This window comes from Oncorhynchus clarkii, chromosome 14, assembly GCF_045791955.1.
Source record: "Oncorhynchus clarkii lewisi isolate Uvic-CL-2024 chromosome 14, UVic_Ocla_1.0, whole genome shotgun sequence".
In the NCBI taxonomy this organism is placed as follows: domain Eukaryota; kingdom Metazoa; phylum Chordata; class Actinopteri; order Salmoniformes; family Salmonidae; genus Oncorhynchus; species Oncorhynchus clarkii.
In genome coordinates this window covers 33,208,587-33,235,615 of record NC_092160.1, presented here as the reverse complement: position 1 = coordinate 33,235,615, position 27,029 = coordinate 33,208,587, and the positions used below count along the sequence as shown (strand labels likewise).

General features: G+C 43.5%; 2 protein-coding genes across 3 annotated transcripts in view; both read left to right on the top strand.

Annotated features, from left to right (window-relative positions):
* Nucleotides 1-13,465, top strand: part of LOC139366528 (E3 ubiquitin-protein ligase SH3RF2-like) — a 43,088-nt gene extending 29,623 nt beyond the window's left edge. The window contains exons 4-9 of the mRNA XM_071104131.1: nucleotides 7,567-7,691; nucleotides 7,965-8,135; nucleotides 8,476-8,762; nucleotides 8,995-9,437; nucleotides 9,908-10,188; nucleotides 11,679-13,465. Of these exons, the coding sequence (XP_070960232.1) occupies nucleotides 7,567-7,691; nucleotides 7,965-8,135; nucleotides 8,476-8,762; nucleotides 8,995-9,437; nucleotides 9,908-10,188; nucleotides 11,679-11,859 (1,488 nt within the window). The 3' untranslated portion in view covers nucleotides 11,860-13,465. The remainder of the gene's footprint in view (nucleotides 1-7,566; nucleotides 7,692-7,964; nucleotides 8,136-8,475; nucleotides 8,763-8,994; nucleotides 9,438-9,907; nucleotides 10,189-11,678) is intronic.
* A 213-nt stretch (nucleotides 13,466-13,678) lies between these two features.
* Nucleotides 13,679-27,029, top strand: part of LOC139366529 (kinesin-like protein KIF3A) — a 31,481-nt gene continuing 18,130 nt past the window's right edge. For both annotated transcript variants that reach the window (XM_071104133.1, XM_071104132.1), the window contains exons 1-9: nucleotides 13,679-13,872; nucleotides 14,473-14,755; nucleotides 16,013-16,157; nucleotides 16,419-16,503; nucleotides 17,217-17,322; nucleotides 19,978-20,117; nucleotides 20,572-20,769; nucleotides 22,905-23,079; nucleotides 23,483-23,581. In XM_071104133.1, the coding sequence (XP_070960234.1) occupies nucleotides 13,867-13,872; nucleotides 14,473-14,755; nucleotides 16,013-16,157; nucleotides 16,419-16,503; nucleotides 17,217-17,322; nucleotides 19,978-20,117; nucleotides 20,572-20,769; nucleotides 22,905-23,079; nucleotides 23,483-23,581 (1,237 nt within the window). In that variant the 5' untranslated portion in view covers nucleotides 13,679-13,866. The remainder of the gene's footprint in view (nucleotides 13,873-14,472; nucleotides 14,756-16,012; nucleotides 16,158-16,418; nucleotides 16,504-17,216; nucleotides 17,323-19,977; nucleotides 20,118-20,571; nucleotides 20,770-22,904; nucleotides 23,080-23,482; nucleotides 23,582-27,029) is intronic.

The following is a 27,029-nucleotide window of genomic DNA, read 5'->3' as shown; positions in this document are numbered from 1 at the left end:
ACACCCTGCCAGGCTGTGTTTCTAGAGGTGTGATGCTAATAGCCTGGGTCTGGAACACCCTGCCAGGCTCTGTTTCTAGAGGTGTGATGCTAATAGCCTGGGTCTGGAACACCCTGCCAGGCTCTGTTTCTAGAGGTGTGATGCTAATAGCCTGGGTCTGGAACACCCTGCCAGGCTGTGTTTCTAGAGGTGTGATGCTAATAGCCTGGGTCTGGAACACCCTGCCAGGCTCTGTTTCTAGAGGTGTGATGCTAATAGCCTGAGTCTGGAACACCCTGCCAGGCGGTGTTTCTAGAGGTGTGATGCTAATAGCCTGAGTCTGGAACACCCTGCCAGGCTCTGTTTCTAGAGGTGTGATGCTAATAGCCTGGGTCTGGAACACCCTGCCAGGCTCTGTTTCTAGAGGTGTGATGCTAATAGCCTGGGTCTGGAACACCACAATGTAGTGTTTACAGAGTGACTATAAAGTGAACCACCAACCATTACAACAGGAGAGGAGGAGGAGGAGGAGGAGGAAATGGATTAGAGGGAGGAGGAGGAGGAGGGTAGTGTGAGGTTGAAGGTAGGAGTGAGATGCTTAAGAAATAACCACATCAACAGGAGGGGAGGAGAGCAGGAATGAGAATATATGGTACTGAGATTCACTGCTAGTTTTGTCTTTGGACTGAAGAAAAACAAACCAAAAAGCTAAACATCATAAGATATTTCAAATGCAGTGGTTATCAGAGAACTTCTCAATTGATAATACATTATTTTTGCTCTCAGGTCATTGTTTCTTGGATCTTTCTATCTCTATTTCTGTCTTTCTCGGTCTATCTATCGCTGTCCCTCTCCCATTATAGAATGGAATATAGAATGCTGCACAACATAGCACTTGAAACAACAGGCTTTGAGTCTGAAGTGATGTTGACATTCTGGTCAGAACAGCCAGTTTGTAGAGTCTGAAGTGATGTTGACATTCTGGTTAGAACAGCCAGTTTGTAGAGTCTGAAGTGATGTTGACATTCTGGTCAGAACAGCCAGTTTGTAGAGTCTGAAGTGATGTTGACATTCTGGTTAGAACAGCCAGTTTGTAGAGTCTGAAGTGATGTTGACATTCTGGTCAGAACAACCAGTTTGTAGAGTCTGAAGTGATGTTGACATTCTGGTCAGAACAGCCAGTTTGTAGAGTCTGAAGTGATGTTGTTGGCATTCTGGTCAGAACAGCCAGTTTGTAGAGTCTGAAGTGATGTTGACATTCTGGTTAGAACAGCCAGTTTGTAGAGTCTGAAGTGATGTTGACATTCTGGTCAGAACAGCCAGTTTGTAGAGTCTGAAGTGATGTTGACATTCTGGTTAGAACAGACAGTTTGTAGAGTCTGAAGTGATGTTGACATTCTGGTTAGAACAGACAGTTTGTAGAGTCTGAAGTGATGTTGACATTCTGGTTAGAACAGCCAGTTTGTAGAGTCTGAAGTGATGTTGGCATTCTGGTTAGAACAGCCAGTTTGTAGAGTCTGAAGTGATGTTGACATTCTGGTCAGAACAGCCAGTTTGTAGAGTCTGAAGTGATGTTGTTGGCATTCTGGTCAGAACAGCCAGTTTGTAGAGTCTGAAGTGATGTTGTTGGCATTCTGGTCAGAACAGCCAGTTTGTAGAGTCTGAAGTGATGTTGTTGGCATTCTGGTCAGAACAGCCAGTTTGTAGAGTCTGAAGTGATGTTGACATTCTGGTTAGAACAGACAGTTTGTAGAGTCTGAAGTGATGTTGACATTCTGGTCAGAACAACCAGTTTGTAGAGTCTGAAGTGATGTTGACATTCTGGTCAGAACAGCCAGTTTGTAGAGTCTGAAGTGATGTTGACATTCTGGTTAGAACAGCCAGTTTGTAGAGTCTGAAGTGATGTTGACATTCTGGTTAGAACAGCCAGTTTGTAGAGTCTGAAGTGATGTTGACATTCTGGTTAGAACAGCCAGTTTGTAGAGTCTGAAGTGATGTTGACATTCTGGTTAGAACAGCTAGTTTGTAGAGTCTGAAGTGATGTTGACATTCTGGTTAGAACAGCCAGTTTGTAGAGTCTGAAGTGATGTTGACATTCTGGTCAGAACAGCCAGTTTGTAGAGTCTGAAGTGATGTTGGCATTCTGGTTAGAACAGCCAGTTTGTAGAGTCTGAAGTGATGTTGTTGGCATTCTGGTCAGAACAGCCAGTTTGTAGAGTCTGAAGTGATGTTGACATTCTGGTTAGAACAGCCAGTTTGTAGAGTCTGAAGTGATGTTGACATTCTGGTTAGAACAGCCAGTTTGTAGAGTCTGAAGTGATGTTGACATTCTGGTTAGAACAGCTAGTTTGTAGAGTCTGAAGTGATGTTGACATTCTGGTTAGAACAGCCAGTTTGTAGAGTCTGAAGTGATGTTGGCATTCTGGTTAGAACAGACAGTTTGTAGAGTCTGAAGTGATGTTGACATTCTGGTCAGAACAGCCGGTTCCAAACGTAGTGCACTATGTAGGGGGGCTCTGGTCTAAAGTAGTGCACTATATAGGGTACCATTTGATTGCATCCATTGACTAATTGTCAACGTTTCAAGTGTTTCTAAAGAAGAGCCCAAATAGATAGCTCTATCTGCTGTCTACCCTATTCCCTGGACGGTGGAACGCCCGGTAATGAACTGTCACCATTCACCCTTCCAGAATCCTCTTAAACAACAGCAGCATATCTCCAGGACAGGCCATGGGATGCTCACCTGGTGTCACGTTACTTCTGCCTCATAGCATTGCTTTTTACATTGCAAAGTGCATGTCATGCAGGAGACTGTGGCTGATTTTGTAGCTAATGTATAGCAGGGTCCCAAATGACTTCCTGTTTCCTACATAGGGCACAACTTTTGACCAGAACCGTGTGTGTGTGTGTGTGTGTGTGTGTGTGTGTGTGTGTGTGTGTGTGTGTGTGTGTGTGTTACACAGGCTGTTTTCACAATAACTAGAGAGAGAGTTGTTACCCCTCAAACACCCGGAGGGTAACACTACCGCTTCAATAATGTTGTCTAGCACCATGTATTAAACTGTTCCATGTCTGATTGTTGTACGGTAATCACCGTAATGCCAACACACACACTCTGAGATTACCGTAGACTCCTAGGCAACGCAATGAGAACATTTAATGTTGTTAATAGCATAACGTGCGTGAGGCACACATAGATACAACGCCTCTGCAAATGAGTCACCGTCTATTTTGAGTGGCTTGGTTATGTAATGAAGGGTCATTATCCTGAAGGCTGTGGTCTGACCTGTTGGGAGACTCACTTCAGGTTGTCAGTACTGACTCACAGACACACCTCAGAGTAGCTCCACACTAAACCTGAATCAGTACTGACTCAGGCACACCTCAGACTAGAGACACACTAAACCTGCATCAGTACTGACTCACAGACACACCTCAGAGTAGCTCCACACTAAACCTGCATCAGTACTGACTCACATACACACCTCAGTAGAGCCACACTAAACCTGCATCAGTACTGACTCACAGACACACCTCAGAGTAGCTCCACACTAAACCTGAATCAGTACTGACTCAGACACACTAAACCTGCATCAGTACTGACTCTGACACACCTCAGACTAGAGCCACACTAAACCTGCATCAGTACTGACTCACGGACCTGTTCAGCTCTCTGTAGTTCTATTGAAGTGGAGATTTCTAGTTGAAAGGTCCGTTCTGTAGCACGCTAGGCAGACTAGGCACACTGTGTCTTGTTCAGAGTTCCTCATTACTGCATTTCATAGGAAATGAATCTATATTCATAGTGAAGAGACTAGACAAGGGCAGAAATGAGCTCTGCTGGCTAAGAGCATCAGCATCAGCATTTTTTTGCTGTTCCCATCATGAAATAACAATTTTTACCAAACACTGATGTGAGGCCCAAATGGCTACCTATATAGTGCACTACTTTTGACAAGTAGTGCATTATATAGGGAATAGGGTACCATTTGGGCCTGAAGGTTGCTACTTCCTCCCCTGGTATCTACAGTATGGGGTAAATCCCCTTTTTTGATTTGAACCAAACCTTCCATACATATTTGTAGAAGTGCTGAAAAGTTACTTTTTGTTGTTGACCTGAATGCCAAAACATTCCAGGGGTGAAGGTGCTGAAAGTTGACCCGTTTTGTGTACGGCACTATGAGATGGCCATGTCGTCAGCACTGGGAAAGATAGATGGATATAATTTAAAAGCTTAAAAACAGGTTGGATATAATGGCATTCATTTATCTATAAGTACAGACGTTACATCGTTGACTTTCCCCCAGAATTCAACCCCACCTGGGCATTTCCACAGGACAGGCTGAAAAATGCCAAGGGCCCCAGAAATCACATAATGGTGATGGATTAATACCATCTGATGTCTTTTTAAGTGATTTTTTTATATTTTAAAATTCATTAATTGGTGATTGGGATTTCTAGATGATCCAACATTTTTTCCCCTGTACTGCCTCCCAATTAGTCTGTCAGCAAGTGTAAAATCTTTTTCCAATAGAGTTCATGGTTTTTGTGCTGCTAGAATTAACTGACTGTAGATGTCAGAAACAACTCCTTTTGAGTGGCGTCTGTCCGTTAGAAGTTTGACTAATGGGTGTACTGCTAGCTCTGCCCCCCAGGGGATATCACAGGCTGGCGTGGACAGACAGAGTTGAAGTTGAAGACTAAATGATGAACATGGGACATTACAACACTGGCAGATTTCCTGGAAACTGAGGAGTCTATTCACATAATATGAATATGTCTTTGAAAGTATAAATACCCTTAGACCAAGGATCTGATATAAATAGTTTCTTACGTGCTAAGAATTCTTTATTATGTGTGGAAGGACCACCAGAGGGCAGGCTGGGCTCATGGATAGTAGCCCAACAAGGCATGGGAGACAAGGTAACCAGAGGCAATTAAGCACAGCTGACGATACTAATGACTGTTACGCACGCCTCTATGAAGAGGGAACGCAACACCCTACTACAACTAAACTCTCCGTGAAGTGAAAAAGGTATGGACTGTAGGTGCGAGTAAGAATGACAACAGACAGAATGTGGTACCGTTTACAAGGACTTTATTCCTTTACACTGTAATATGGGGAAAAGGGGCTGGACGGAACCAAAGCAAAGAAAGTAAATCTCAAAGCCCCCCCCCTCTCCTATCTTACCTGCCTAACCACTTTTACCTAATTTAGCACCACCTGGTGCCCTAACCAAAATACAGGGGGTGGTCCGCCCAGGTCTTACCTAGTGTGCCTAGACAGTGAATATACTACGGGTATATGTATGCCCGCGGGCCTCTTGCCTAAACACTCCCAAGGTGCCTTCCCCCCTGAGAACAAATGAAACAGAATATTAAACAATTTCACAAACAAACTAAGAAACAAAGGACATCAAATAAACTCTACCTGAGCAACAAACTCACAGAACATACCAGCTCTCAGCAATTAACTCCCAGCAAAATCAACCTCTAGCAAAATCTCTAGCAAATCTCTATCACAAACAATCGTTCTGCAATGACCTCAGCAAAATCCTAGCAAAATCTCTCTAGCAAAATCTCTCTCAGCAATCCCTACCTCCAAATCTCTCTCTCCTGAACAGAACACTGGCTTTTATATAGCTTCAGAAGGAATGGGTAATTGGAGACAGCTGTGTCTTGACGAGGGGGCGGGGTCAGCACTCCAATTAGCCCTGGAGTCGACCAATCAGCTGCTTGAGGGATTTCAGGAAGCCATTACCTGAAATAAAACACATGCAAATACACAAACTACAACACATAAACTGGGGAACGTAACAATGACATACTCTCCTTCCCCTATAAGAGAGAGAATGGAACCAGCAGAGAGGGGGAAACTATCTCTGGAAGATGGCCACCGAGAGAGAGGAGCTATCCAGGAAGAACCACTAAGACGGTGACAATCCCGTGACTTTTGTTGTAGTTTAAAGATAATCCTATTGTGTTCCTGTTTCATCTGGAGAAGAAGATGTATGTTTTTCCTTGGAAGATTTTCATTGATTATGTTAGAGTGTTTGTGTTGACCAAATGCCCTCAGTAGAGAACTGTGTTCAATCAAGAAAACCTACTCCTGACTCGTTTATTCCACCTTCCGCTTTAGAGTGACACCCAATTACTTGGTCCGCTCACATACGCCATATTGGAGAGTATGAATTAAGATCTAGAACTCATCTGCTTCTCTGTAGCTTTCCACACGTTTACCGAGTGTGCTATAATGGATCCAAACAATAATGCACTTTTTTTTTAAAGAGTCAATTCAAATGATAATAAATATTGAAATCTTATTGGAGAAACTATTGACTCTCCTATAGGACGCCAAGGAACAGAAGCCATCTGGGGTTCAACCAGGGCTTCAGGAAATTCATTTGAATGATGGGTGTTAAAATGTCAGGTTTGGAACTAACTGCAAGTTCACCTTATGCTTTTGTTCTCTGTAGTGTTGCATATTTCATCTGTGGTTTCGTTCTCCTACAAATGAACTTCTTTATGGCAGAGTCCAGTTTAGACCAGGAATCTATTGGAGGAGGCAGTGGTAACATGGCCGTCATCAAGGTGATAGGAGGCAGGACATTCATTTTAATAATTGAGATTGTGATTACCGTACAGCAATCAGACATGGAACAGTTTAATACATGGTGCTAGACAACATTATTGAAGCGGTAGTGTTACCCTCCGGGTGTTTGAGGGGTAACAACTCTCTCTCTAGTTATTGTGAAAACAGCCTGTGTAACACACACACACACACGGTTCTGATCAAAAGTTCTGCCCTATGTAGGAAACAGGAAGTCATTTGGGACCCTGCTATACAGTAGCTACAAAATCAGCCACAGTCTCCTGCATGACATGCTTGCAAAGAAGAAGTAGCCAAAGCAGACTGTATTTTTTTAATATATTTTCGAATCTTTTGAAAAAGTAACTTTCTAACCACTTCATCCAAGGGCAAACAGATGGATATTGTGTTTAAATAGGAAGGGAAAGGGGGTACCTAGGCAGTTGTACAACTGAATGCCTTCAACTCAAATGTGTCTTCTGTATTTAAACCAACCCTCTCATCACATCCATGTCTTCGGCGCCCGAGGAACAGTGGGTTAACTGCCTTGCTCAGGGGCCGAACAACAGATTTTTACCTTGTCAGCTCGGGATTCGATCCAGCAACCTTTTGGTTACTGGCCCAGCACTCTAAGGATGCTGTCGGAGTGATTGAATTCAAAGGGATTTCCCATATTAGCTTCATTCATATCCTTATTTTAAATCAAACAGGTTTAAGGCCATATATCTTCCTGTTTCTTTCTCTCTCATTTTATCTCTTTCTAGCATTCCTTCTTTGTCTGCTTTATTTCTCATTGATACCACGTAAATGTCCTTTCACATTTAACATGAGAATATCTTATTCTTATTCGGTCTTTAACAGGTCAGTTTACATGATATCATCTCCGACTTTACTGTTTGATATCTTGGTCTTCCTCTCTATATAGGGTTGAGAGGAAGAACACTCTATGGCAGTATACATATTTACATCCTGGTCTTCTTCCTCCTCTCTGTCTATAGGGTGTGAGGAAGATGAGTAGTGGTGAAGCTCCTCCCACCATCACCATGGCTCTGATCAACCCCCAGTCCTCCTCCGTCTCCTCGGACACCAAACAGTCCTCCACTCAGCAGCTCTCCATCAGTGTGTGAGTAACATGTTAGTAACATAGTAATAGCTTTGTAGTAACATATGAGTAACAGCCTCCGCTGACACCAAGCAGTCCGCCACCTAGGGACTCCATCAGCGTTGTGAATAACACTGGAGTAACACTGAGTAACATCAGCTGATGTCTCAAAGTGCTGTACAGAAACCCAGCCTAAAACCCCAAACAGCAACCAGTGCAGGTGTAGAAGCACAAGTGATGATAGAGAATTTGTCATCTATGTGAGATTGTGGTAACATGTAATCTGTTCTTCAGGTGTGCTGCTCTGTACTCCTACAAGCCCTGTCGTTCTGAGGAACTGGAGCTGAGGAAGGGGGAGATGGTGGGGGTGTATGGGAAGTTTAAGGAGGGCTGGCTCCGAGGCCTCTCTCTACGGACGGGCAAAGTAGGCATTCTGCCCGGCAACTACGTCACACCTGTCCTCAGGTAAGTGGGCATTCTGCCCGGCAACTACGTCACCCCAGTCCTCAGGTAAGTGGGCATTCTGCCCGGCAACTACGTCACACCTGTCCTCAGGTAAGTGGGAGAGCCATTTCTACCGGTTTCATTAGGCGGACCGTGAGAAACAAGTGGCAATTGTTATTGGGATTGTAATGTTGTGGTTTTATACAATCATTGAGAGGATCAGCCTTTCTGTTAGACAATGTGTGTGTCATTATTGACTACTCTCCTACAGTGGTTCCATCTCTTTGACTTTCATTTGTGTCATGGACACCTCATTTATTGATTTTGACAGCAATATCTATCTATTTCCTGTCTGCCACAGAACCTCTGCCAGGCTCTTGGAGTCCAAGGCAGTGACGGCAGGCCCCGGTACAGTCCCTGGAAGAAGAACCTCCTCGTCCTCCAAGACCCCAGCGGTGGTTCTAGCTCTCCACAGGGTCAACTCCGATGAAACCACCTATTCTACGGGACAACGGGTTCCGCTGCAGTCCGCCTCCATGGCCACGCAGCCTGTGACGTCATCAGGCGGCGCCACCAGGAAGTCCCGGCACGGGGTGGGCTCGGAGGGATGGGACACAGTGAGGAGGGTCTTCCATAGTTCACACAGAGGTGAGAGTGGCGGAAGTTCATAACTCAACAAAGTTCCATTTTCAATGGTTGGTTATTATCCTAACATTATGCAGTATTTAAGTCAGATAGTAAACCTGTGAAGACTTCTCTGTTCTAGTTTGTATATGTCTGATAATCACAATATGGAACCCAGAACAGTGCAGTGGAAATTAGATTGATTTGACAAGGATCCATTTTGAGTGATTTCAAAGTCTTTTTAATGTCCCCTCAGGCTCATCTCAGCGGGGAAACCACTACCCCCACACCACCATCTCTTCCAGCTCAGCCCTTCAATCCCAGACCCACAGTCAGAGCTCATCCCAGCGCTGTAACCACTACCCTCACACTACCAGCGCCACCTCAGGCCTTCAGCCCCATTCTCAATCCCATTCTCACAGCCAGAACTTTAGCCATATTCAGGCCCCTGGCTACTCCCCTGCTCTGCTCAGGAAGAAACAACACATGAGCATCCTGCCCAATCACAACAGATCTCTGGCCTGGATGTCTGAATGTCCAGCACCCTCTAGTGGTGGTTTTATGAAGGACAGGGACACGGCTGCCAGAGAGACGTTTGATAGGAAGGTGTTGGAGACAAGGCAAGCAGCATCGAATGGTCAGCAGTCCATCAACTCCATCCTAGTGAGACCAGACGCCCTCAAGAACAACACAGAGAAGGTAACACACCTGCCGTCTAGGTATTATTAAGTAGTGGCACAGCGGTCTAAGGCACTGCATCTCAGTACTTGAGGCGTCACTATGGACACCCTGGTTCGATTACAGGCTGTATCATAACCGGCCATGATTGGGCGGCGCACAGTTGGCGCAGCATCGTCTGGGTTTGACCGGGGTAGGCCATCATTGTAAATGAGAATTGTTCTTAACTTGCTTGCCTAGTTAAATAAAGGTTAAATAAAAAAATATACAAAGTAAATGTAAAAGTAGCTTGGAGGGATAGTTGACTGACTTCATGTCTACTTTGACTTCTATTTCAGATTGTCTTTATTGTGAAATTTTCTCTTAACATGAACTCTTTCACTTAGCAAATGCTGACTGCCACTGTCTTTTATATCCAGCATCAATCATCTTTATTCCTATTCCACTACTGTATCATAATGCCAACATTGTTTGTGTGTTGTATCCCTCAGCCCACTAAGTCAGTGCGGTTCCTGACCCAGCCTGATTCCCCTCCACCACGGCCCAGAACCACCTCCCTGCCCTCGGGTAGCCAGCCTCCCTCCAGTACCCGGCCTGGTCCCCCTCCCCTGGAGGTCTGGGCTCCATCACTCACACTGGGGCGAGATGGGCCTGGGATTATACTGAAAGAAGGCAAGGCTCCTGTTCTTAGGAAAGGTCTGGAGACAAACCCCTCAGATGTTCTGACATCCAATCAGAAACCTACATCATCAGTGTCCAGCAGCCCTAGCAGGTACAGTGAGTTTCACTCAAATTACAGTACACATCAATTCTACAGGAAAGGGAGATATACCAATGTTGACATTGTAATGGTTATGGGTGCAGCTGTGATCTGTGATGAGGGTAACAAGCACGACCTCTTTCACAAACTGACCTGCTTAGTGTCTTGCTTCAGGAAGTAGGATTTCTGTATTCTGAATGTGATGGTGGTCCTCTGTTGCTCGCTTGCATCGCCATGGGTCGTTATTTCCTCCTGTACTCCCTGTTCACCCATAACTGCAAGGTCAAACACGACTCCAACACCATCATTAAGTTTGCTGACGACACAACAGTGGTTGGCCTGATCACCGACAATGATGAGACAGCCTATAGGGAGGAGGTCAGAGAACTGGAAGTGTGGTGCCAGTACAACAACCTTTCCCTGAACGTGATCACGACAAAGGAGATGATCGTGGACTACAGGAAAAGGAGGGCCGAGCACACCCCCGTTCTCATCGACTGGGCTGTAGTGGAGCGGGTCGAGAGCTTCAAGTTCCTTGATGTCCACATCACCAACAAACTATCATGGTCCAAACACACCAAGACCGTCATGAAGAGGGCACGACAAAGCCTTTTCACCCTCAGGAGACTGAAAAGATTTGGCATGGGTCCTCAAAAAGTTATACAGCTGCACCATCGAGAGCATCCTGACTTGTTGCATCACTGCCTGGTATGGCAACTGCTCGGCCTACCGACCGCAAGGCACTACAGAGGGTAGTGCGTTTGGCCCAGTACATCACTGGGGACAAGCTTCCTGCCATCCAGGGCCTTTATACCAGGCGGTGTCAGAGGAAGGCACTAAATATTGCCAAAGACTCTAGTCATCCTAGTCATAGACTGTTCTGTCTGCTACCGCATGGCAAATCTAGGTCCTAAAGGCTTCTTAATAGCTTCTACCCACAAGCCATAAGACTCCTGAACAACTAATCAAATGGCTACCCAGACTATTTGCATTGACCCCCCCAACCCCATTTTACACTGCTGCTACTCTGTTTATTATCCATGCATAGTCACTTTACTTCAACCTACATGTACATTATTACCTCAATTACCTCGACTAACATGTTCCCCCGCACATTGCCTCTGTACCGGTACCCTCTGTTACTGTTATTTTATTGTTACTCTTTAATTATTTATTTCATTTAAAAAAAAATATGTTTTAACTTAAGTTTATTTTTGTAAATACTTTCTTAACACTGCAGTTTTTAGAAAAATAAATGTTGGTTAATGGCTTGTAAGTACACATTTCACTGTAAGGTCTCTGTTGCATTCGGTGACAAATAACATTTAATTTGATTTGAGTTTGATTCCCGCTGGGGCCCCCCCATACGTAAAATGTATACATACATGACTGCAAGTCTCTTTGAATAAAAGCGTCTGCTAAATGGCATCTATTATGTTATGTGTTAGATGGAAAATCTCTTTCTCAATTCCACTCATTAACCTTTATCTCTCCTCCCTCAGACACAGAGTAGCGGCGTCGTACCAGGCCCAGACGGAGTCAGAGATGAGCCTGATGCAGGGTGAGCCTGTCCTGCTCCACAGACATCGGCCCGACGGCCGGGTTCTGCTCACCCAGGAGAGCAGTGGCCACACAGGCCTCTTCCATAGCAGTGTTCTACAGTTCTTAGACCGATTCAGTTGACTGCCTGTAGTGTTTAGTTGTTGTTATTATTATATGTGTGTTTTTCACATAGAAATAGAATGACTAGCATGGAAAAGCTCCCTAGACCACGACAATTTGATAGTACACTCAATATGGCTGCTGGCCCAACCCGGTACAATCAATTTGGCCACCCCATCATGTAATGTTGACTTGAAAACCAATGTCCATTCTAGCTATTCTATTTCTATGGATTTCCATACGTTGACACTGCCAAATGAGATGCCCAAACTGTGGAAGTGTGTGTGTTTTATCTGTGTGTTGAAAATAATATATTATACTGCCATATAATGACTATATATGAAGTATGTGGACACCCCTTCAAATGTTGTGGATTTGGCTGTTTCAGCCACACCTGTTGGTGACAGGTGTTTGAATGGCTGTGTTATCAATTTTAATCTCCATAGACACAAATTGGCAGTAGAATGGCCTTACTGAAGAGCTCAGTGAATTTATATTTGGTACTGTCATAGGATGCCACCTTTCCAACAAGTCAGTTCGTCAAATTTCTGCCCTGCTAGAGCTTCCCCTGTCAAGTGCTGTTATTGTGAAGTGGAAATGTCTAGGAGCAACAACGGCTCAGCTGCGAAGTGGTAGGCCACAGAAGCTCACAGAACGGGATTGCAGAGTGCTGATGCGCGTCTGTCCTCGGTTACAACACTCACTACCAAGTTACAAAGCAACATCAGCACAACAACTGTTCGTCGAGAGCTTCATGAAATGGGTTTGGGATGAATTGGAACGCCGACTGCGCGCCAGGCTTGATCGCCCAACATCCAGTGTCCGACCTCACTAATGCTCTTGTTACTGAATGGAATCAAGTCCCCGCAGCAATGTTCCAACATCTAGTGGCAAGTCTTTCTGTAAGAGTGGAGGCTGTTATAGCAGCAAAGGGGGGGGACCAACTCCATATTAATGCCTTCCTGTAAGAGTGGAGGCTGTTATAGCAGCAAAGGGGGGGACCAACTCAATACTAATGCCTTCCTGTAAGAGTGGAGGCTGTTATAGCAGCAAAGGGGGGGACCAACTCCATATTAATGCCCATCATTTTGGAGTGATGTGTCCACATACTCTTGGTCATGTAGTGTATTTTTTCTTTTTGCGGTTCTTTGGACCATTTTAGACTAGATAACTATGAGGTTCAGAGATATACACAAATATATGTTGATGTGCAGAAGCATGAGAGTTGCATAGACCTACTGTATACATTTATTATTACCAATCCCAGTTGCACAAACCCACCTCAGACCAATGTTTTGCTTAAATAATTAGTGTTCTCTTTATTCAAGAGCTATTACAACACACAAGTCAGTGCCTTTGCAAAGCCCACAATGTATAGATTTGAAAACAATAACAGCCCTCTTACCAGAGGCAAAATGTATGCAAAAGTGATGATCATATAGTGGTAAACAATGCTTCTGTCAACTATAGCATGCGTTTGTTACATTCTCAACCTGATTTTGCTAAATAACTGCACACCTATGTGTCCTGTCCTGCACTTTGAAGACTTCAGAAAACATGCACAGGTGTCCTCTAACAAATTCTACTTCTCTGCTCTTGACTTTGTGAGTGCTGAAAATAAATCATGTATGACACGTTGTAGCTAAAATACTCATTTTATTGGCTGTTGCATGGATCATGATCCCTTATTCTGTTTTCCATTTTACTCTATATCATCCCGTTTTTCAACAAACATTATTGTTGTTCATTAAAGCAAACATAGTGAGATAGTCCTTTCACCTCTACCTATGGCGATGCCACCTCTAATGTACTGTACACTACCCCTCCCCACCAGTCTACTGCGCCGCCGCAGACTCAATTCGATCAGGCTTGACAATTTTATCAGCATCGGAGGAAATGGGCCACTGATGAAATAGGCACTGCGTTGGCATCTAAATCATTTTTGTAAGATAAACACTACCATCAAAGCATCCAAAAGCGTTTGCTATTGTCTCATGTAATTTTAAACATCAAAACTAAAGTCTTAAAATGCCGGTAAGTGGGCCCTTTGTATTCCGCTGTTTTTCAGAGGTGTTCCTCCCTTCACCCGAATGATATGACGCTAGCGTTAGTTTAGCTAGCTAGCTAATGCTATTTTCAACCTATTTTAGACGGTGTCATTATATTTGATAGATATGCAGCCATATACATTACAACCAGGATACAGCAAGGACATGATGTTAGCCAAGTTACTGTGTTAACTAAGTTTTATTCGTTGTGCATAACAATGCAGCAGCTGGTTAGTAAACATTCTAACATCAGCTAGTATGCTTGGCAACAGCAAGAGTTTGCAATACATTGCAGATTAGCTACGTGCCCTCAAGTCTTGGCCATACATTGAACTAGCAGTTAGCTAATTAATTGTCAAGATAGCTCTTTCAACTATCTTAACTAGCGTTAGCTGTACAGTAATGTTCGTTTGCTAACTGGATTCATTATAGCAAGCCAGCCAGTTTGTCTCTCTTTGCTGTGGCGAGATTATTAACGTTAGCTATTAGCGATATTTTCATATTGCATTTACATGAGGCATCGGCTCGGAAGGTATGTAGCTACTAGGTGGCTGGCATCACGAATAGTTATTTCCCTCCCGTGCAGAGCAACAAGATAGACAAATCTGACAAGCCGGAGGTCATGGACAACGTCAAAGTGGTTGTGCGATGTCGCCCGCTGAACCAGAAGGAGAGGAGTATGGGCCACAAGCAGGCCGTCAGTGTGGATGAGAACCGAGGGACCATAACCGTCAACAAATTAGAGACCACCCACGAACCACCCAAGACCTTCACATTTGACACGGTGTTCGGACCAGACAGCAAACAGCTGGACGTTTACAATCTGACAGCCCGCCCCATCATAGACTCAGTATTGGAGGGTTACAATGGTAAGTGGAGAGAGGATTTGAAATGATCACTGTTGCTGACACACCATTCAGAACTACACAATTGCATTTGTTCAAATCAAATCAAGCGTTATTCCAACAGCACATTTCAGACATGCAGTGCAATGTGCTTTACAGGGGGTTAAACAATGGAAATAAAATATGAAATATTTACTACAAAACAAACACAAGTTTGACACAAACTGAAACAGGAAAAGCAAAGGTAAAAATATGTCTTTTAAGATCTCTTTTAAATATGTCCACAGTTACGGCCCCCCCTCAGGTTCTCTGGCAGGCTATTCCAGAGGCTGGGGGCATAGTAACTAAAGGCTGCCTCTCCATGCCTCTTGGTCCCCCCCCAGGTTCTCTGGCAGGCTATTCCAGAGGCTGGTGGCATAATAACTAAAGGCTGCCTCTCCATGTCTCTTGATCCTAGGCTTTGAGATAATTAAAAGGCCAGAGGACCTGAGGAACCTAGTGGGTACTGAAAGGTTTGGATTTCTGAGCTTTAACTATAATTAATCATTAGTTATAAAAGAGACCACGAGGGGTGCCATAATGAAGTTTGGGAGGGGCTGAGTGCAGGGAAAATGGTTACCTGTGGCAGTATTGATAAGGGGAGGAACTGCTTAAGGCCTATATCACTCAGCTCCCTGACTAGCAATAATGATGCAATGTTTAGCGATGAGGAGACTCCACCCAAAGTGGGGTATGTATACTACCACGGGTGGAACATGTCTTTGTCTAATGCGGCTGTATTGACCATCTGGGAAGAATAAACTCGGTTTGAGCTTTCACAGTGTCCGTAGAGTTCTGACTCTAGTAATAGAGCCTAACAGTACGTAACTTAAAAGCATGTCTGACATGTATTGGGGTGCACAATTGTGGATTGATTTTAAAAACCAATAGGATAATCTTAAAATGTATTCTTAAACTCACACGCAACTAGTGCAGAGACCTTAAAACCGGTGTAATGTGTGCTCTACATCTGGTCTAGGTCAGTGGCCGTGCTGCAGCATTCTGTAGGTTTTGCAGTTGACCAATGGCTTTCTTGGGTAGACCAGACAGGAGAGCATTACAGTAGTCAAGCCTGCTTGTAATAAAAGCATGGATGAGACTCTATCAAGGGCGGTTTGCGGACACAGATTAAGCATAGTAGAAATTCTCCATTTAACATGTTTTTTTAGTACAGGACAAGGCTCCATCTACCTGGTAAAATCACCTCTTAATGTTTTAGTACTGAGCCTGTGTTTTCTCCAGGGACCATCTTCGCGTACGGACAGACAGGGACAGGAAAGACGTTCACCATGGAGGGAGTGAGGGCAGTGCCAGAGCTCCGAGGAATAATCCCCAACTCCTTTGCTCATGTGTTCGGCCACATTGCCAAAGCAGAGGGCGACACCCGGTAAGGACATTAACACAAACAGGCAAAACAATCGGAACTGGTTCATTACCAGGCAATTGTTTGATGCAACATGCTATGACTTGACTTATTATTTTCAGCCCCTAGGAGCGCAAAAGGCCTCAGTCACACAACACTGGTTGGAGTCAGAAGATGCTTAGGCCTACAAGAAAAAAAGACAGGCGCTGTTTTTGACATGCTTGCTGCTGACAGTCTCTCAGTTTGAGGTTGATTTGAAATAAGTATCTTACCTCTCATCCGCAGGTTCTTAGTTCGCGTGTCTTATCTGGAGATTTACAATGAAGAAGTGAGGGACCTGCTGGGGAAGGACCAGATGCAGAGGCTAGAGGTTATAGATGTTTCATATGATATGATGATATGCTTCTCAGAAAAACCATCCCATTAATTTAGCAAGAAGCAGCTGTAGATATGAAGAACATTATCCCATTAATTAGATTAACCATACAATAATATATATATTTTTTTTAAACACTGGTGCTAGCTTCATAGGTAGTAGCTTATTGGTTTGATTTCAAATCAAATTTATAAATCCTTTTTTTACATCAGCTGATATCTCAAAGTGCTGTACAGAAACCCAGCCTAAAACCCCAAACAGCAAGCAATGCAGGTGTAGAAGCACGGTGGCTTTGTAGATTTGTAGATAAGACCACAGTGACCAAATGATAAAGATGAGTATGATAACGTTGTTGGTGCCTAGAAGCACAGAATGGGACATTACACAATATTAGGGGCCCAGAAAGGGAATTGAAGATGATTTCCTTATCATAACTAATCTCCATTGGTTTCTCAATAACACATCAATATCATTGGTTCCTGAAAGGAGACAACAGGACATAGCACACGACTGTGGGATGTTCTCTGTTAAGGGAACTATAGATGATTTAAACCTCTCATAATTCACTTCTTAGTTTCTAATACAGATGAGCATGATAACGTTGTTGGTTCCCAGGAGGGAATTTAAGATATGAACGTATAAGAGGAATTCGAGAGTATTGCCGCATCCTAACTCATGTCATTGATTTGTGTTTGTGTGACCATCAGGTGAAGGAGAGGCCAGATGTGGGTGTTTACATCAAGGACCTGTCTGGTTATGTGGTGAACAACGCTGATGACATGGACAGGATTATGACAATGGGGCACAAGAACCGTAACTATTCACACAAAGCATTTATAAGAGTTCTAAGCATTAGAATTTATGATCGTACAGTATATACCATTTGCCAGACCCTCCCTCACAAAATAGGTTTCTAACCTCAAGGGTTCTGTCTTACTATCCAGGTCTGTACCCAAACAATTCGAGCTTCTACTTCTAAAAATGAACCTTTCCAGAAACAAGTCTCTCACCGTTGCCGCTTGCTATAGACCACCCTCTGCCCCCAGCTGTGCCCTCGACACCATATGTCGGGGCGGCAGGTAGCCTAACGGTTAGAGCATGTTGACTAGTAACCGAAAGGTTGCAAGATCGAATCCCCGAGCTAAAAAGGTAAAAAAATATATATGTCGTTCTGCCTCTGAACAAGGCACTTAACCCACTGTTCCTAGGCCGTCATTGAAAATAAGAATTTGTTCTTAACTGACTTGCCTAGTTGAATAAAGGTAAAAAAAAGAAAGTGCATTGATTGCCCCCCATCTTTCTTCTGAGCTCGTGCTACTAGGTGACCTAAACTGGGACATGCTTAACACCCCGGCCATCCTACAATCTAAACTTGACGCCCTCAATCTCACACAAATTATCAATGAACCTACCAGGTACAACCCCAAATCAGTAAACACGGCACCCTCATAGATATCATCCTAACTAAATCGCCCTCCAAATACACTTCTGCTGTTTTCAATCAAGATCTCTGCGATCATTGCCTGCATCCGTAATGGCTCTGCGATCAAACGACCACCCCTCATCACTGTCAAACGCTCCCTGAAACACTTCTGCGAGCAGGCCTTTCTAATCGACCTGGCCGGGGTATTCTGGAATGACATTGACCTCATCCCGTCAGTAGAGGATGCCTGGTTATTCTTTAAAAGTGCCTTCTTCACCATCTTAAACAAGCGTGCTCCATTCAAAAAATGTAGAACCAGGAATAGATATAGTCCTTGGTTCACTCCAGACCTGACTGCCCTTGACCAGCACAAAAACATCCTGTGGCATTCTGCATTAGCATCGAATAGCCCCCGTGATATGCAACTTTTCAGGGAAGTTAGGAACAAATATACACAGGCAGTTAGGAAAGCTAAGGCTAACTGTAAAGTCCATGCAGAATAAGAGCACTTCCTCCCAGCTGCCCACTGCTCTGAGGCTAGGAAACACTTAACACCGATATATCCACTATAATTGAGAATTTCAATAAGCATTTCTCTACGGCTGGCCATGCTTTCCACCTGGCTACCCCTACCCCGGCACAGCAATCTGGACCCTCTCTTTCTAAAATGATCTGCCAAAATTGTTGCAACCCCTATTACTAGCCTGTTCAACCTCTCTTTCGTATCGTCTGAGATTCTCAAAGATTGGAAAGCTGCCGCAGTCGTCCCCCTCTTCAAAGGGGGTGACACTCTATACCCAAACTGCTACAGATCTATCCTACCCTGTCTTTCTAAGGTCTTCGAAAGCCAAGTTAACAAACAGATCACCGACCATTTCGAATCCCACCGTACTTTCTCTGCTATGCAATCTGGTTTCAGAGCTGGTCATGGGTGCACCTCAGCCACGCTCAAGGTCCTAAACGATATCATAACCGCCATCGATAAGAGACATTACTGTGCAGCCGTATTCACCGACCTGGCCAAGGCTTAAAAACTGACCATCCTACCGATCCTCGACTTCGGCGATGTCATCTATAAAATAGCCTCCAACACTCTACTCAACAAATTGGATGCAGTCTATCACAGTGCCATCCGTTTTGTCACCAAAGCCCCATACATTACCCACCACTGCGACCTGTACGCTCTCGTTGGTTGGCCCTCGCTTCATACTCGTCGCAAAACCCACTGGCTACAGGGTATCTGCAAGTCTCTGCTAGGTAAAGCCCCGCCTCATCTCAGCTCACTGGTCACCATAGCAGCACACACTCGTAGCACGCGCTCCAGCAGGTATATCTCACTGGTCACCCCCAAAGCCAATTCCTCCTTCGGCCGCCTTTCCTTCCATTTCTCTGCTGCCAATGACTGGAACAAACTGCAAAAATCACTGAAGCTGGAGACTCATATCTCCCTCACTAGCTTTAAGCACCAGCTGTCAGAGCAGCTCACAGATTACTGCACCTCTACATAGATGGGCTGTTTACAGATGGGCTATCTACCTACCTCATCCCCATACAGTATTTATTTATCTTGCTCCTTTGCACTCCAGTATCTCTACTTGCACATTCATCTTCTGCACATCTACCATTCCAGTGTTTAATTGCTATATTGTAATTACTTCACCACCGTGGCCTATTTATTGCCTTAACTCCCTTATCTTATCTCATTTTCACTCACTGTATATAGACTTTGTTTTCTTTTTTTCTACTGTATTATTGACTGTATGTTTTGTTTATTCCATGTATAACTCTGTGTTGTTGTATGTGTCGAACTGCTATGCTTTATCTTGGCCAGGTCACAGTTCCAAATGAGAACTTGTTCTCAACTAACCTACCTGGTTAAATAAAGGTGAAATAAATAAATAAAGGCAAATTGTCCTGGTTAAATAAAGGTTACAATCACACTCAAGGAAGTTACTATGACGTGTAACCAAGTTATTATGAAGTGAACCAAGAAAATACAGTCTGAGTTTTATGTTTCTGAATGTGTTCTGCTTTATCCTACCCAGGCTCGGTTGGCTCCACCAACATGAATGAACACAGCTCTCGCTCTCATGCCATCTTCACCATCACCATCGAGTGCAGCGAGAAGGGTGTGGATGGGGACCAGCACGTACGCATGGGAAAACTCCACTTAGTGGATCTGGCGGTAAGGAAGTCACATGAACGTTTACTGTGAAATAGAATAAAGATATAATTTACCTCAACAGATATCAAACCGATGGAATCTCCCAGAGAGTGAACTTGATGCTTTGAAGGAGTAAGCACATTTTGGTAACTTGGTTTCTGTTTTTTGAGATTTAAGAACCAAATCTGTATAGATTATCGTCATACATTTCTCTGCCTATGGTTTTCTTAGTCTCTGCAATGGGAATTATAATTTGAATTCCAATATAGGATTTTTATGAACATTTTTAGAGGCCGCTAGGTGAAGTCAGTAAGCCCTGTTGAGCGAGTTCTTATCAGATTCAACATGTTATTGTGGAATGGAAATGTATCTGTGGCTTTAAGGCATGTGGCCCACACATGGCAAACAGACAGAAAACATAATCATCAGTTTAACCCCCCCCACACTGTTCTCTCTCTTTCTCTCTCCCCCCCAGGGTTCTGAGCGCCAGGGGAAGACAGGAGCGACTGGCCAGCGACTGAAAGAGGCCACTAAGATCAACCTATCTCTTTCCACGCTGGGTAACGTCATCTCAGCCTTGGTGGACGGGAAGAGCACCCACGTCCCCTACAGGAACTCCAAACTCACCCGCCTGCTGCAGGACTCACTGGGGGGAAACTCCAAAACCATGATGGTAACTAACAACACTTCCTGCTTTTACTTCCTGCTGCTTTAATGCTATGGGTACACACAAAATGGCTGCCAGCATCAAATCAAATCAAATGTATTTATATAGCCCTTCGTACATCAGCTGATATCTCAAAGTGCTGTATAGAAACCCAGCCTAAAACCCCAAACAGCAAGCAATGCAGGTGTAGAAGCACGGTGGCTAGGACAAACTCCCTAGAAAGGCCAAAACCTAGGAAGAAACCTAGAGAGGAACCAGGCTATGTGGGGTGGCCAGTCCTCTTCTGGCTGTGCCGGGTGGAGATTATAACAGAACATGGCCAAGATGTTCAAATGTTCATAAATGACCAGCATGGTCGAATAATAATAAGGCAGAACAGTTGAAACTGGAACAGCAGCACGGCCAGGTGGACTGGGGACAGCAAGGAGTCATCATGTCTGGTAGTCCTGGGGCATGGTCCTAGGGCTCAGGTCCTCCGAGAGAGAGAAAAGAGAGAATTAGAGAAAGCACACTTAAATTCACACAGGACACCGACTAGGACAGGAGAAGTACTCCAGATATAACAAACTGACCCTAGCCCCCCGACACATAAACTAATGCAGCATAAATACTGGAGGCTGAGACAGGAGGGGTCAGGAGACACTGTGGCCCCATCCGAGGACACCCCCGGACAGGGCCAAACAGGAAGGATATAACCCCACCCACTTTGCCAAAGCACAGCCCCCACATCACTAGAGGGATATCTTCAACCACCAACTTACCATCCTGAGACAAGGCTGAGTATAGCACACAAAGATCTCCGCCATGGCACAACCCAAGGGGGGGCGCCAACCCAGACAGGATGACCACATCAGTGAATCAACCCACTCAGGTGACGCACCCCAGTACTCCCCTTCTACATCATTGACTTGGTTGTGGCGGCCCGTTCTACTCATTCTAGTTCTGTGTTGCTACCATTGACACTAATTGGTGCCAATGACTCATTCGTTTTAATGTCACATGCACAAGTGCAGTGAAATGCCTTTTCTTGTAAACTCAAAACCCAACATTTTCAGTAATCACTAACAATGTAACAGTAGAATAAACAGTAAATAAGTAAGCATGTTATATACAGGGTCAGTTCCAATACTATATTTACATATGCAGGGGTACAAACATACAAACGCAACATGTAAAGTGTTGGTTTCATGAGATGAAATATAGATCCCAGAAATGTTCCATATGCACAAAAAAGCTTATTTCTCTCAGATTTTGTGCACACATTTGTTTACATCCCTGTTAGTGAGCATTTCTCCTTCACCAAGATAATCCATCCACCTGACAGGTGTGGCATATCAAGAAGCTGATTAAACAGCATGATCATTACACAGGTGCATCTTGTGCTCGGGTTAATAAAAGGCAAATCTAAAATGTGCAATTTTGTCACACAACGCCACAGATTTTTCAAGTTTTGAGGGAGCGTGCAATTGGCATGCTGACTGCAGGAATGTCCACCAGAGCTGTTGCCAGAGAATTTAATGTTAATTTATCTACCATAAGTCACCTCCAATGTAGTTTTAGAAAATGTTGTCAGTACGTCCAACCGGCCTGACGACAGCAGACCACTTGTATCCACGCCATCTGGCTTCTTCACCTGCGGGATCGTCTGAGACCAGCCACCCGGACAGCTGATGAAACTGTATTTCTGTCTGTAATAAAGCCCTTTTATGAGGGAAACACTCATTCTGATTGGCCTGGCTCCCCAGTGGATGGGCCTGGCTACCAAGTGGTTGGCCCTATGTCCTCCCAGGCTCACCCAAGGCTGAGCCCCTGCCCAGTCATGTGAAATCCATAGATCAAGGCCTCATTTATTTATTTAAATTGACTGATTTCCTTATGAACTTTAACTTGTTGAAATTGTTGCGTTTTGTGTATTTTGTTAGTTATTTATCCGTCTTATTACTTGGGGGTAGATCAGATTAAGTGACACAAATGCCAACTAGCATCCAATTTTGAAAACTATTAATAAATACATATATACAAATACTTCATTTATTATGATGAAGTCTACCAAGCTCTCGTTCCTTGCTGTTCTTTCATAAAAGGTCCGATTTTAATCTCTCATAATATATATCGTATTCTCAAACTTTTTCAACGGTCAGTGTGCGAACATCGGCCCAGCGGACTACAACTATGACGAGACCATCAGCACGCTGCGTTACGCCAACCGGGCCAAGAACATCAAGAACAAAGCTCGGATCAATGAAGACCCCAAGGATGCCCTGCTACGGCAGTTCCAGAAGGAGATCGAAGACCTTAAGAAGAAACTCCAAGAAGGTCAGTTAGTGGTCCTCTCTGTTGATGCTGTCTTCATTTGGGACAGGAGTTGTAAAATGACTAACACACTTCTGTGTTCAAGTTAGGATTGGATCCAAAAACTTTTTATGGGCTGATTTCCCATTTCCTAGTCTTAGACTGAAAAGTATGCTTCATGGAGAATCGTTTTAGTCCAAGACTAGTCTTAATCTATTTCTAGTTAACCTGCGCTAAGGGTTTAAGGACAGTTAACCTGCGCTAAGGGTTTAAGGACAGTTAACCTGCGCTAAGGGTTTAAGGACAGTTAACCTGCGCTAAGGGTTTAAGGAGAGTTAACCTGCGCTAAGGGTTTAAGGAGAGTTAACCTGCGCTAAGGGTTTAAGGAGAGTTTGTAACTAAATTGTTTTCTGTTCTGCTGTTCCAGGGGAAGAGATCTCCGGGTCGGAGGGCAGTGGATCAGAAGAGATGGATGAAGGAGATGACGAGGGAAGAGAAGGAGGAGAGGGACGAAGGAAACGGAGAGGTAAAGGGGCCCGTTCTTCCTCTCTCCCAACAGGACTGTGTTGGCTCCTTATGAAGGTCACTGTGTTTCTGTGAAGGTCACTGTGTTTCTGTGAAGGTCACTGTGTTTCTGTGAAGGTCACTGGGTTTCTGTGAAGGTCACTGGGTTTCTGTGAAGGTCACTGGGTTTCTGTGAAGTATGCTAAACTGTTGTCCACTAATATATGGAGGGAATAGGATGTGATTTGGGATGCAGCAGTTGACTGCTCCCCAGTCCCCATGTCCCCTGATGCTTTTTAAAACTTAATATACGAAGAAAATATGTTTTCATAGAAGAGTTGGGTTTATTTATGGCAACTCTGCTCCCAGCCCTGCATTAGGAAGATGCACTTTAATGCACTCTAATACAACGGGGGAAAAACTGATGCATGAACTCTTGCACACACAATCATCTTAGCCATTTATTGTTGACGCTATCATCAAAGGTTTGTCCGCCTTCATGTGAAAGTTGTCAGTCAGATGTTAGACATGATTATAAGTGTGGGCTTATTTCCTGATGACTAAAATGAGTCAGCATCCTCCATGTGAAGGAAATCGCTCTGAAAGTACCCAGAAGCCATGTAGAGAGAGAGCCATGGCCTCTGTGTGTACTCTGGCTTAATAAACACTAAACTGGTTTCGGTAGTCTGAGCTAGGAAGTTCCCCAAGGCTTTTTAGGTTAGGCAAAAGGTGGAAAAGATAAGAAAATGTGAAACTGTACACATCTATGGTGGCTTCAGAAAACATTCATACCCCTTGACTTATTCCACATTTTGTTGTGTTACAGCCTGAATTTAAAATGTATGTTTTTCTCTCACCCATCTACACGCTATACCCCATAATGACAGTGAAAACATGTTTTCAGAATTTCTTGCCAATTTATAGAAAATTAAATACAGAAATATCTAATTTACGTACATATTCACACCCCTGAGTCAGTACATATATTAGACCTTTTTGACAGTGATTACAGCTGTGAGTCTTTCTGGGTAAGCCTCTTAAGAGCTTTCCACACCTGTCAATTTTGAAGTCGATCATTGCTAGACAACCATTTTCAAGTCTTGCCATAGATTTTCAAGCAGATTTAAGTCAAAACTGTTACTCGGCCACTGTCTTCTTGGGAAGCAACTCCAGTGTAGATTTGGCCTTGTGTTTTAGGTTATTGTCCTGCTGGAAGGTGAATTCATCTCCCAGTGTCTGGTGGAAAGCAGACAACCAGGTTTTCCTCTATGATTTTGCCCGTGCTTAACTCCATTCCGTTTATTTATTAACCTGAAAAACTCCCCAGTTCTTAATGATTACAAGCATACCCATAACATGATGCAGCCACCACTATGCCTGAAAATATGGAGAGTGGTACTCAGTAATGTGTTGTATTGGATTTGCCCCAAACAAAACACTTTGTATTCAGGACAAAAAGTGAATTGCTTTACCAAATGTTTTGCAGTATTATTTTACTCTCTTGTTGGAAACAGGATGCATGTTTTGGAATATTTTTATTCTGTACATGCTACCTTTTCACTCTGTCAAATAGGTTCATATTGTGGAGTATCTACAATGTTGTTGATCAATGCTCAGTTTTCTCCTATCACAGCCATTCAACTCTGTAACTGTTTTAAAGTCACCATTGGCCTCATGGTGAAATCCCTGAGCGGTTTCCTTCCTCTCAGGCAACTGAGTTAGGAAGGACGCCTGAATCTTTGTAGTTACGGGGAGTATTGATACACCATCCAAAGTGTAATTAATAACTTCACCATCCTCAAAGGGATAGTCAATGTCTGCTTCTTTATTTTTACCCATCTACCAATAGGTGCCCTTCTTTCTTTGCGCGGCATTGGAAAACCTCCCTGGTCTTTGTTGTTGAATCTGTGTTTGAAATTCACTGCTGGACTGAGGAACCTTCCAGATAATTGTATGTGTGGGGTACAGAGATGAGGTCGTCATTAAAACATCATGTTAAACGGTATTATTACAGAGTGAGTCCATATAACTTATTATGTGACTTGTTAAGCAAATATTTACTACTGAACTTATTTAGGCTTGTCATAACAAATGGGTTGAATACTATGACACAAGACATTTCAGCATTTCCTTTTCACTTTAATTATAATTCCACTTTGACATTATGGGGCATTGTATGTTCGTCAGTGACACAAAATATTATCTCAATTTAGACCACTTACAAATTCAGGCTGTAACAACAACAAAATGTGAAGAAGTTGAGGGGTTTGAATACTTTCTGAAGGCACTGTTCAAGTCAGAATGATCATTCACACGCCATTCTCAAATTATTTGTATATTTATTGGGACCTCCTGATAGTCTTTTAATACACTGCTGTCATAGTACAACTAGTGTCTCGACAGTTTTTCTTGGTCATGTGACCTGATCAGGAAACACTCTGGGCTCTGTGTATAACCTTTGTGCTGTTCGCTTTAAATTAGACTTTGGAGACTATGGTGCTGCACTGTACATTACATTAGTGTGTGTGTGTGTGTGTGTGTGTGTGTGTGTGTGTGTGTGTTAGGGCTGGGCGATATGGCCAAAAAATCATATATTTTTTTCACGAGATACACTGAGGACACCTGTTCTTTCCATGACAGACAGACCAGGTGAATCCAGGTGAAAGCTATGATCCCTTATTGATGTCACTTGTTAAATCCACTTCAATCAGAGTAGATGAAGGGGAGGAGACGGGTTAAAGAAATGTTTTTATGCCTTCAGACAATTGAGACATGGATGGTGTATATGTGTCATTCAGAGGGTGAATAGGCAAGACAATGGGGTATGTTATTAGGTGCCAGGCGCACCGGTTTGAGAACTGCAACACTGCTGTGTTTTTCACATTCAACAGTTTCCTGAGTGTATTTGCCTAAAAATTTGCCTAAAATGACATACCCAAATCTAACTGCCTGTAGCTCAGGACCTGAAGCAAGAATATGCATATTCTTGATACCATTTGAAAGGAAACACTTTAAAGTTTGTGGAAATGTTAAATTAATGTAGGAGAATATAACGTATTAGATCTGGTAAAAGATAATACAAACAAAAAAACATACTTTTTCTATATATTTTTGTTGGTTCCATCAGCTTTGAATACATACAAAAATGATATGGTAATACAACATTTAATTTGACACTCCCAGGAATGTCATACATGATGGATCATGCTTATACACTAACCTTCACACATCTAGATAGCAGGGTAGTTGTGGAGCCAGAGACAGCAAGGGTTCAAACTGTAGAACCCAGTTCCTACATTTGACTATAATGGATTTTATCAAACAGTTTACCTCGATTCTTGCAATACAGGCATTTGGAACATCGCACTAAAACATACCTTTAAATTCATTTGATATATTGCCCAGCCCTAGTGTGCCCGTTGTCCATGCACTGCTTAATGTAGCTGGTTATATCAACTGTATAGGATTGG